Below are 12,622 nucleotides of genomic sequence, written 5' to 3'. Positions count from 1 at the left end.
ACACACCACAGTGGAGAGTATAAAACAAACTATTAACATGACTCGGTTATGTCTCTATTAAAAGAATTTAACCTATTCTAAAAATAACTTTAATGTCCTGATTCTGAAAAACAAACAAATCTATCTGCTCTCCAAAACGAGGGCTACAATATTAAGATGTCAACTCCTCTGCTGGGCAACCCTCCAAAACCACAGCATGTTGTGGTTTTCTTCCAGTTGCAGATATGCATGGACTGCATGCAACTCAAACACGTCACAGATCATCTCCATTCTTATGAGCAGGGTCTGCACTGTAGTAAACAACATTCCAAACAAAATAAGTAGGTCCAATTTTAGCTTTACCTGTCTGAACACTGTCCTTCTAAAACTTTGTTGTTGACAACTGGCTCCTCAGGGGGATATATAATATCCAGGTATGCAATACAGCAGGCAAATGCTGAATATACAGCTTCATTGTCATAGTTGCTAGCCTATATCAATCAAGTCAATGCATGCTGTACACTTAACACAACACTTATTGGCTTAATATGTTAAAGGGGAAGTTGAATATATTAAGAGGGAGGTTGAATACCGCACCAGGAGACTAGCTCAGCAAAATTTTAGATTATGTGACTGAACATTCAAACTCCCTAATGTTCTCCTGTATAGGACTTAGTTTCCTATACTTTAAAATCTTTTTATGGCCAGAAAGTAAAACCAAATCTCAACTTTACACATGTTAATTCCATACACAGAACATGGACCTAAAGGTGACCATGTGTCCCTGGAAAGCAGGAACAGCCCTGTTTCCAGGCTCTCTCCCAGCTTCCCAATTGTTTTTTGCACATGCACCGGAGTGCTGTTCCAGCATCTTGAGGATTTGATTGAAACTGGTTGTTAGAAGGAGCTGATGGGCAACTGAGCTAATGCACTGTGCAGGTCAAGGACCACTCTCCCACAACCAAGCCTGTCCCCCTTTAGCTCTGTCCACACAATCAAATGCACATAGTGAGATTCTGAGCAATGCATAGAGCTTAGCTACCCCAGTGCCCAAAGAACAAAGTCTGTGCATTCTAACAAACAATGCAAGAAACTAGCTTAATTAGGGGAAATTTGTCATATAGGTCAGTGTCATAATTACCTTTTGTAAGCTTTTGGGGGCATGAACTGTTTTTGTTCTATGTTTGTATGGCACCTAGCACAATGGGGGCCAGGTCCATGATGAGGTCACCTGGTGCTACAATAAATACGTTCACAGTATTGTTATAGCATAGTTTGTGCTATTCTTCAGGAGTAGGAAGCTTGTGCTGTATAATCTATATTTCTTTCTAGATTTCAAGAATGTATAGTGTGGAATTTTGCTGCTATTCTGCTGAATTATCACCAAGAACGCCCTCTCATATTGGGAGTCTACATCAGTCAGATGAAGTAAAATGTAAGGCATCTTGAACATGCCTATTAAAAGTAGTTATAGCTTTTGTTTTTAAAAGGGCCTCGAGTAAGAAATAGGTGAAATATCTGAAGAAAGGAGAAATCAGAAAAGTGAAAAAATGAAATCTGTGCTCACAGGTACAGTGGATATTGCACAATGGAATTACAGTGGTAGCCAATGTATCTTCCATAAAGTAAAGACATTCTTTCCACAATGTGCTGATGTCTGCAAGTTTCTGTTTTGTGTTCATAAACTTATCTCGGCCACAATAGGTATTGCATTTTAGTGATGGGTACCAATGCAGAGTCTGTTTTCAAAAAGTAAGCCAGCTGGCCCTAGACAGGGCAATTATCACTCATTTTTGGACTCACTGGGTTGTATCTAACGTTACTGATAAGACCGTAGTACTTTCCCAAAAAAGTGGTTACATTTATGACTCATTCCAAGTTATGCTAGGGTCTCAGGGCATTATCCAGAAAGGGGACATGTAAAGTTTACTCCATGTCTGCCATCTCAAACAGGTATCAACTGATACAAGAGGAAGTCTAATGTGCTCTGTGTAAAGTGCTGAACTCTGCAACCTTACATTTAGCTTCCGTGGACATTATGTAGGAGGTCCATATACCATACATTGAATGTTTAATGTGCTTTTTCTCTCTAGTGGACCGGACAGATGATCTGTAATGGAGAAAAGAGAATGCTTGTTCTCTTTTTTGATATATGAAGGAAGCCTAAAAATTTGTTTTTCCTCAAAAAATAAATGCTTATTTACATTAGAAATGTAGGTCTTTTCTGGGGTGGAAAAAGACTGGTGAACTAATGAAAATGGCAGTATCCCAGACTCAAGGGAGGGAAAGCTGTGCTATTAAAAGGGAAAGATTTTTAGTCTGACTGTTTAAAAGCTTTTTTGGATGTTTTGTTGACAAATTTTGGAGAAAGGAAGTAGTCTTGTTAAAAATTAATACACATTACTTCAATTAACTTAAGAGCTCACACAAACACCTGAGACCTTCCAGAGATCCTCCACCAAACCCAGGAAAGATCAGACTTGAGAATACTTAGATTGAAGAAAAACAAACAGAAATTTAAGCATTTCAGGCCTTTTCAAACAGGCACAAAGGGCATAAGCCCATTTCAAGTCCTTTGTAGGTCACCTTTTCGAATTTCGGAGAAACTGGAGGGGTATATTAAACCCCAATAATTAGTAATATGAGCATAAGCAAAATTCCTTTTAAGATCCCTGGTAAATGTTTTGCTGTAAACGACACTGCAAAAATTGAAATTGTAGACATACCTCATCCCCATGCATATTAGCAATATACTTGAATTCTGGTATGCCAATGGTATGTTGGGTTGGAAACCTTCCCAGAACAAGAACCCACAGGTCTCTACCTTTAAGAGGGGAACAGGAAAAAAAATGTTAAGTGTCAAATGATACAAACTTTTAGACCAGCCTATCCTCTGTATAGCATAATATAGTAGATTTTTTTAAATAAACTTCAGAACTATATTTTGTCTTTGAAGCCCAAGTTAAAAATGTACTGAGGTATTTTTGTATAATGCTCCAGTCTTCAAGCTAGACAGTTTTCTAATAATATTCTAAGATACTCTTTTAACTTTACGTTTATTGAATGTGAGAAGAGAGCATCTGGGGGGAAAACACACACACACATCTGCTACTAAGCAACAGGAAAACAAAAGAAAACAGTTTCCTCATGAACAGGCAAAATATTTCAACACCAAATAAAATAGGAGCATCAACTTGCAAAATAAAATACAGTAATGAATTGTTGGTGAGACATCTGGAGACACTGGAATAATTATAACAAAATTTCTCTGAGGTAAACAGGGATAAGAAATGAGTCATAAAAATAAAGTTAACTATTATGTATTATCTATATATTGTTGTTGTTGGGGACCTGCCTTGCCACCTTTCCTCAGGGGAGTAGTCTCATTGCAGGATTAGGCCCTAGATTATCAAATTTAAATTGGCTGCCAAAATGTGATCAGATTTAGGAAGTGAAGTAGGATACTCTGCCACTATTCAAAGCTACCATCTTATCTTTCATTGAAAGGGGAGAGTTAAAGGGAAAAATAGATTTGCTGAAATTAATCTTCCTAGCAGACCCTGGAACTACCCACAACCAAAGCACCCATTACTCTGTGTAAAATAAGCTAATGGATGGAGACAAGACTTGTCTTGTACATGTAAATAAATGGACCTAGGAGGTGTCTGTTCTAATTAGCAGCATGTCAAAATTATCAACATTAAAGAAAAACAAGAAGACTACCTACTTTTTAAAAGGATAGTATATTGAAACATTACTAATCTTTAGCTATTCTATACAAAAGGATTGCACTATAGCAAAAATAAAGGTACATACTAACAGAAAACACTGCCTTGCCTAGTGGATCTGTGGGCTTGCTTTTTCCAATCTTGTATATATCTTTGTTTAAACTTAATTTTTTTAAACCAAAAGCAGACCACATGTAATGGACCACTTTGATGTACATACACATTTAGCCCTAAATCTGACTTCTTCAAAGCTGATTGCATTCAAATAGCAAATATTTTTGTGACTAGTAGAGCTTCTGTTTTACCATATTAGAGCCATTTTACATTTGTGAATCTTCAAAACTGGTCTGCATGATTCATTTGAAGAAATCAAATAAGTTTATTCCATACTTTAAATACTTTGCTGATCAGTCCGTGAAGTCTAATACCAAATACTCTGAGCCAACAATGGGTGATATTCACTCAATACCAAACTGCTTTGCAAACAGCAAGGCTTCTTTGGGAATATTTCAGTACACAATCTCCCCCACTCTCCTCTCCTCCCCCTCTATCCCCCAAAAAACTCTCCCCAACCCAATAAAAAACTAGAATTTGCCAAAATTTTCTACAATGCATGTCTCAAAGTTCTAAATAGTTTTATAGATTGTACCCTCTGTTTAATTATGAGGTGCCCAGACCCAGAGTAATCCTGATTCTTTAGAGTAAGGAATAGGACTGTATTCCCTCGAATATCCACAACGGTCACTTGAATGTTGGCACAAATGCCAGTTACTATACCTGTACCAAGTAAGTCCTTCAATGCATAACAGGCATAAAAATTGCTTGCATGTAGTACAATCTCTGCAATATGATTTTTTTGATTCAGGTTTGTTTTAAAACACAACTATCATGTAATATTCAATGCTATCACTAAGCACTGGTTGTTGATGGTAACAGAACACCATAGTTACATAGGGTATGTCTATACTACGAAATTAGGCTGACTTTATAGAAGGTGATTTTTAGAAATCGATTTTATACAGTCGATTGTGTATGTCCCCACTAAGCGCATTAAGTCGGCGGAGTGCGTCCGCACTACCGTGGCTAACTTCGACTCATGGAGTGGTGCACTGTGGGAAGCTAGCCCACAGTTCCCGCAGTCTCCGGTGCCCATTGGAATTCTGGGTTAAGCTCCCAATGCCTGATGGGACAAAACATTGTTGCGGGTGGTTTTGGGTACATCTTGTCAGTCTCCCCTCCATCCCTCCCACCCTCCCTCCGTGAAAGCAACTGCAGACAATCATTTTGTGCCTTATTTCCTGGGTTACCCGTGCAGATGCCATAGCACTGCAAGCATGGCGCCTGCTCAGCTCACTGCTGCTATTGCGAGCATTGTAAACACCTTGCACATTATACTGCAGTATGTGCAGAACCTGGCTAATAGACGGAAGCACGAGGATGATTGTGAGGAGGACATGGACACAGACATTCCTGAAAGCACGGGATGTGGCAATTGGGACATCATGGCGGCAGTGGGGCTGGTTGATATAATGGAACGCCAATTGTGGGCCCAGAAAACAAGCACAGACTGGTGGGACTGCATAGTCTTGCGGGTATGGAATGATTACCAGTGGCTGCGAAATTTTTGCATGCGTAAGGTCACTTTCCTGGAACTCTGAGTTGCTTTCCCCTACCCTGAAGGGCAGGAATAGCAAGATGAGAGCTGCCCTGATATCTGAGAAGGAAGTGGCGATAGCGCTGTGGAAGCTTGTTACGCCTGACTGCTACCGGTCAGTCAGGAATCAATTTGGAGTGGGCAAATCTACTGTGGGGACTGCTGTGATTCAAGTAGCCAATGCAATCACTGACATGTTGCTATCAAGGGTAGTGACTCTGGGAAATGTGCAGATCATAGTGGATGGCTTTGCTGCAATGGGTTTCCCTAGCTGTGGTGGGGCGATAGACGGAACATATATTCCTATTTTGGCACCGGATCACCTTGCAAACCAGTACATAAACTGTAAGGGGTACTTCTCAATGGTGTTGCAAGTACTGGTGGATCACAAGGGACATTTCACCAACATCAACGTGTGATGGCTGGGAAAGGTGCATGACATCTTTAGAAACTCTGGGCTGTTTGAGCAGCTTCAAGAAGGGACTTACTTCCCAGACCAGAAAATTACTGTTGGGATGTTGAAATGCCAATAGTTATCCTTGGAGACCTGGTCTACCCCTTGCTCTCATGGCTTATGAAGCCATACACCGGCAGCCTGGACAGTAGTAAGGAGCAGTTCAACTATAGGCTGAGCAAGTGCAGAATGATGGTAAAATGTGCCTTTGGACGTTTAAAAGCTCGCTAGTGCTGTTTGCTGACTAGGTTAGACCTCAGTGCAACCAATATTCCCATTGTTATTACTGCTTGCTGTGTGCTCCATAATATCTGTGAGAGTAAGGGGGGAGACGTTTATGGCAGGGTGGGAGGCAAATCGCCTGGCTGCCAATTTTGAACAGCCAGACACCAGGGCGATTAGAAGAGCACAGGTAGGCATGCTGCGCATTAGAGAGGCTTTGAAAACCAGTTTCATGACTGTCCAGGCTACGGTGTGAAAGTTGCATGTGTTTCTCCTTGATGCAAACCCGCCCCCTTTGTTGATTTTAATTCCCTGTAAGTCAACAACCCTCCCACCTTTGATCACAGCTGGCAAAGGAAATAAAGTCACTATTGTTTTGAAACCATGCATTCTTTCTTTATTAATTAAAAAAAAGAGGGCAAATAACTGATAAGGTAGCCCAGGTGGGGTAGGGTCAGGTCGGGGGAAGGACAAGGGCACATTGCTTCTTGTAGCCACACTACAAATCAAAACTGTTTGAATGACAGCCTTCTGTTGCTTGGGACATCCTCTGGAGTGGAGTGGCTGGGTGCCCAGAGCGTTGCCCCCCCCCCCCAGCATTCTTGGACGTCTGGCTGAGGAGGATATGGAACTTGGGGAGGAGGGCAGGCTGTTGTACAGTGGATGCAGAGGTGGTCTGTGCTCTTGTTGGTTTTCCTGCAGCTCCACCAGACGCCTGAGCACATCCGTTTGCTCCCCCATTAGCTCAGCATCACCTCCTGCCTCTGCTCTTCACACTCACTTAATGATTTCCTGGACTCTGCTACTGAATGCCTCCATGCATTCAGCTGTGCCCTATCAGTGCGGGAGGACTGCATGAGCTCGGAAAACATGTCATCGCGAGTGCGTTTTTTTCGCCTTCTAATCTGGGATAACCTCAGGGATGGAGATGATAGGGGGAGAATAGAAACATTTGCACCTGCAGGGGGATAAAAAGGGAGAGTAAAATTTAAGATGATACATTTCTGAGAACAAAAGGGAGACTCTTTCACAGTGAATTAAGCAATTCACAGAAGACAGCACATGTGCTTTAGGTACAAACGGCATTTTGCCTTTTATATTGAGCGCCTGCCAGTATGGTGACACATCACACACAGCTGGGCAACAGAATTCAGTTTCCAGGCAGCCATGGTAAGCCAAAGGGTACATGGGTTTGGCTTCTAACGCCTTCATAACATGTGGGAATGTTTTCAAACTGCAATGTCCTCCTTTCCCGGCAAGCAATGCCGGTTGGGTTTGCCATTTAAAAGGAGGGGCTGCGGTTTTCGGGTGGATGTGCAGCACACATCTCCCCCCACCCCTCTGCATGGCTATTTGGGATGATCCCTTCACCCCTCCCCCTGCCGCGCGGCTATGGGATGATCCCTTTTAGCCAAGCGCAAACAGTCCAGCATGAACGGGGTCCTTTTATTGTTCCCTTACAAAAATTTCCCTATTTCAACCAGGTGACCATGAATGATAACACTCTCCTGAGGCTAACACAGAAAGATAAAGACCAAATGTTGCTTGAATGCGACCAAAACCCAGGACCAGTTGCTGCCATGCTTTGTGCGGCAATGATTCCAGACTACTTGCTACTGGCTTGGCGTGGTAAAGTGTCCTACCGTGGAGGACGAAATAAGGCAGCCCTCCCCAGAAACCTTCTGCAAAGGCTTTCAGAGTACCTCCAGGAGAGCTTCATGGAGATGTCCCTGGAGGATTTCTGCTCCATCCCCAAACATGTTAACAGACTTTTCCAGTAGCTGTACTGGCCGTGAATGCATCCCAAGTCTTCAGGGCAAATCAAACATTAAACACTATTGCTTTTAAATCCTGTACTGTAGTTACAAATGTGCACTCACCAGAGGCCTTCTCCACCTTCAGGGTCGGGGATCTCGTCTTGGGAGGGTATTGGCTCCAGGGTGATGAAAAGGTCCTGGCTGCTGGGGAGAATGGATTCACCGCTTGACGGCTGCGCATTCTCCTCCTCCTCCTCTTCCTGATCCACAAAATCCTCCTCCGTGTTGCGTGAGACTCCCCCGTTGCAGGTGTCCTCCTGACAGTGGTGGGGTAGTGGTAGGGTCCCCCCCTAGAATGCCATGCAGCTGACCATAGAAGCGGCATGTATAGGGCTCTGACCCAGAGCGACCGTTTGCCTCCTTTGTCTTTTGGTAGGCTTGCCTGAGCTCCTTGACCTTCACGTGGCACTGCTGTGTGTCCCTGTTGTAGCCTCTGTCCATCATGCCCTGTGCAATTTTGGCATATATTTTTTTATATATAAGCATTTCTTCTTTTTGATCGGAGTTCGGCCTACACAGATTCTTCTCCCCATACACCAATCAGATCCAGTGTCTCCCGCTTGCTCCATGCTGGAGCTCGTTTGCGATTGTGGGGGGACTGCATGGTCACCTGTGCTGCTGAGCTCGCCAAGCTGACCAAACAGAAAATGAAATTCAAAAGTTCCCGGGGCTTTTCCTGTGTACCTGGCTAGTGCATCGGAGTTGAAAGTGCTGTCCAGAGCGGTCACATTGGAGCACTCTGGGATAGTTCCCGGAAGCCAATAATGACGATTTGCATCTGCACTACCCCAAATTCAACCCAGCAAGGTCGATTTTAGTGCTACTCCCCTCGCCAGGGAGGAGTACAGAAGTCAATTTAAGAGCCCTTTAGGTTGACGGAATGGGGTTGCTTGTGTAGATGCATTCATTATAAAATTGACCTAACGCGGCTAAATTCAACTTAACACTGTAGTGTAGACCAGGGCATAGAAAAGGCGAGTTAAGGCTGAACAGGATCTCCTTGTTATGTACAACAAAAAGCCTTGTATCTCTACTTTAATCAGTCTGTTTACTTAGTTCTGTATCTGGGATTGCAAGTTGCTAAGAAAAAACGACAACATACTTTTACAAGTGAACAGCTTTTAAATGTACATGTGATGTGTCTAACAATACATAGTAGGAGTTGTAATCTATTGTCCTTTTTTGTGAGAAGTGTGAAATTGCTGTGTGATTAGTACAGAGAAATTGCTAAGGGCAAGAGTTACCACCATATTAATTTTTTTTATTTACTCAGCTTTGAAATTTAGTGATCAAATGCTGCCAAGCGAAGACTGCTTACATTAAGAACAAATGAGTTTTTGGTGCGATCTACACTGGCCAGGGAACAGGATTAGAGTGAGCTTGAGCAGAGCACTTCATAATGAGAATTAACAAATAGATTAACATAAAGTTTAATGTTACTTCATGGGTAACATAGGCATGCATCTGCACTGCACTGTGTGTCCTGGATTCCTTGGAGTTAAATGAACTAAAACTACAGATGCCTCAAACATCACAGATCCATGCCAGACAATTTCAGTGCCCTAATGAATAGTTAACAAAGCTCTCTGGGAAAGACACTCTTTATTCCCTGTACACAACCACGCTGTTGGCACTCAACAATATAGAGAACAACCTGTTTTGTTAAAACAGGAAACACTACATTCAAGATATCATCGCAAGTATGTTGGAGTTATGAATTCAGTCACTGTTTAGCTTATTTAGCAGAATTTTGTGAAAATGACATGAGAAATGTTTTTAAATTGGAATTTAAAAAGTCTGATCCATACGAACATTGTCCTAAATAACTAAATGAATCAGAAATAACAACATTTTAATTTGAACAGCTGCTCTCAGATTCGGTCATTGAAATGGGAAACAAGATCTCACATCCTTCATGGAGTATTCATGACAATCTTTTAGCAAAGACAACTTGTCTTTAACAACTTCTACAGTAACTAAAATCTAAGCACTATGGCTGCCTATAACAAATGATATAACACAGCTCTTTGTCACGCTCAGAGACACATTCTAGTGTCCTTTGTTTCCCTTTGGTTTTGAGATATCAGTCTGAAGTTAGTGTGTATGAAAGTGAGCTTTGTACTTTAACCTAGTTTTGGGCTGCCAAGATTGGAAAGCACAACTGGCAAATTACTACCACATCCAGTCGATTCTTTATAAATATACAAGCCATTGTGGTCTGAGGTTGTACCAGGAGTATCCCTGTGACTAGATGAGAGCACATGTGAAAGAATCCATTAGCCATGTTTAAAGTTCCTAGGTATGTTACCCTCGGATTACCTTTATTTAAGTAGATCCATCTCTCTAGACACCTATAAACAAACTAACAGTCATAATGAGTACACAAGTCCTTCAAGGCCCAGTGAGCTGGTGTGGAGGGTTGATGAGAGGATTAGCGAATGACACTGTAGCCCAGATTTCTAGAGCAGTCGTTCTCAACCGGGGCATGCGTACCCCTGGGGATACACAATGGTCTTGCATGGGGTGCATCAACTCATCTAGATATTTGCCTAGTTTTACAACAGGCTACATAAAAAGCACTAGCGAAATCAGTACAAACTAAAATTTCATACAGACAACGACTTGTTTATATGGCTCTATATACTATACACTGAAATGTAAGTACAATATTTATATTCCAATTGATTTATAATGATATGGTAAAAATGAGAAAGTGAGCAATTTTTTTGGTAGTAGTGTGCTGTGATACTTTTGTTTTTTTGTCTGATTTTGTAAGCAAGTTGTTCTTAAGTGAGGTGAAACTTGGGGTATGCAAGACAAATCAGACTCCTGAAAGGGGTACAATAGGCTGGAAAGGTTGAGGGCCACTGTTCTAGGGACTGCAACCTGATCTCCCTTTTCAGGAAAGCAATTTTCTCTTAAAAATAACTTCTGGTGCAAAGGTTAGTGTCCATCACAGACCTGGTTGAGCTCTCCCTGATGGATATTTACGAGGCTGCTCTGGCTGTATCCAAACACTGAATCTATGTGCTTCCACGATCCCCCTAGAGCTCAGAAGGCTTCAGCCACAGCCTGTGGCCTCTCAGGCACATGCCTATCTGATACCACTTCCAAGGAATGGCACCCCACAGTCCAACTGCCCTAAGCCTCCGAAGACACCCCACTCACTCAAGAACACCCTCTCCAGAGCTTGACCTGGGTATTCTGGTTTAGTTTTAACACTTCTTCAGGGATGCGTAGTTAAAGCAAGAACACAGAGATTCTGCAAAAAGAATTCTAAACCAATCACACTTTACTCATAGAAAAGCCACGGAACTATACATGGAAAGACAACAAAACCTGCACGCAAATCCCTGCCTCAGTTTCCTCACCATTCCAACAGTCCTTTGGGATTTGGTCAGTGTCTGTTCAGAGACTGCAAGATTCTGCCCTGCCACACCCATTCCTCCTGTTTAATCCCGTCTTCTTGTTCTGGTCATTGAGACCTTGTCCTTTTATAGTTTCTAATCCCCTCTGGCAAGTGATATGCCTGGTCAGCCTCAGTTCCCCCATCAGGTGATCTGTTGCTTTGTTACCAGCCCACTTGGAAGACCTGGTTTCTGTTACCCGAAATTGGGCCAGTGCCCAAATTCGGGTAACAGTTTCCTTTGGCAATGGCCAGCTCTTCTGCCCAGATCCAGGGGTGCCATTTAGGGAGGTCTGGGGGGTGGCGTGGAAGGAGGGGAACTGCCTCCCCCCCAAATTTTCCGTATATGGGTGAAGTTTGCAGCAGGAGGGAAGATGCAGCCATGCTCTACTGCCATCTGCATCCGCTGCGCTGCCCCACCCCTGCCATGGAGCGCTGCTTGGGACTGAGAGCCTGATCTGCTGGGCAGGGGCTGATGTCAGGGTGTCCCCCTCCCACCGCCCTTTGTGTCTCTGGGTGGGCAGAGCATGCCTCTTGCCCCAGCCCCTGGAGTAGGGTTGCTACGCATCTGGTTTTCAGCTGGAACACCTTGTCAAAAAGGGACCTTGGCGGCTCCAGTCAGCAGTGCAGACTTTTAGTGACCCGGTCAGGTCAGCGGTGCAGCAGGGCTAAGCAGGCTCCCTGCCTGCCCTGGCTCCGCGCAGCTCCCTGGAAGCAGCCGGCATGTCTAGCTCTTAGGTTCAGGGGCGGCCTGAAAGCCGGCTCTGCAGATCCCATTGGCTGGGCCAATGGGAGCTCTGGGGGTGACGCCTGCAGGCAAGAGCAATGCACAGATCCCCCTGGCCCGTCAGCCTAGGAGCTGTACATGACAGCCACTTCCGGGAGCCCATAAGCTCTGACCGGCCAGAGCCTGCACCCCCTCCTGCCCCCCAACCCACTGTCCCAGCACTGAGCCCCCTCACGCACCCTGAACCCCTCATTTCTGACCCCACCCACAGAGCCCGCACCCTGAGCCGGAGCCCTCACTCCCCCACACACTCCCAGCCCCAGCCCTGAACCCCCTCCTACATCCCAAACCCCTCATCCTCAGCCCCACCCCAGAGCCTGCACCCCCAGCCAGAGCCCTCACCCCCTCCCACACCCCAACTCCCTGCTCTAGCCCGGTGAAGATGAGCAAGTGAGTGAGGGTTGGGGAGAGTGAGCGACAGAGGGAGGGGGGATGGAGGGACCGGGGGTGAGGCAAGGGTATTTGGTTTTCTGCAATCAGAAAGTTGGCATCCCTACCTCAGAGCTGTCCCCACAGAGAGACTGAGTGCATGGCTGGTCCCTCAGTAGGAGCACCCCCTCGGACACAGCCCCTCC

General features: G+C 44.1%; 1 protein-coding gene across 2 annotated transcripts in view; it reads right to left on the bottom strand.

The window, feature by feature from the left end:
- Nucleotides 1-12,622, bottom strand: part of CPM (carboxypeptidase M) — a 66,114-nt gene that overhangs the window by 26,454 nt on the left and 27,038 nt on the right. For both annotated transcript variants that reach the window (XM_073327826.1, XM_073327827.1), the window contains exon 3: nucleotides 2,706-2,803. In XM_073327826.1, the coding sequence (XP_073183927.1) occupies nucleotides 2,706-2,803 (98 nt within the window). The remainder of the gene's footprint in view (nucleotides 1-2,705; nucleotides 2,804-12,622) is intronic.

Source organism: Lepidochelys kempii, chromosome 1, assembly GCF_965140285.1.
Source record: "Lepidochelys kempii isolate rLepKem1 chromosome 1, rLepKem1.hap1, whole genome shotgun sequence".
Lineage (NCBI taxonomy): Eukaryota > Metazoa > Chordata > Testudines > Cheloniidae > Lepidochelys > Lepidochelys kempii.
The sequence above is the reverse complement of the archived record's forward strand: the minus strand, read 5'-3'. Positions and strand labels throughout refer to the sequence as shown.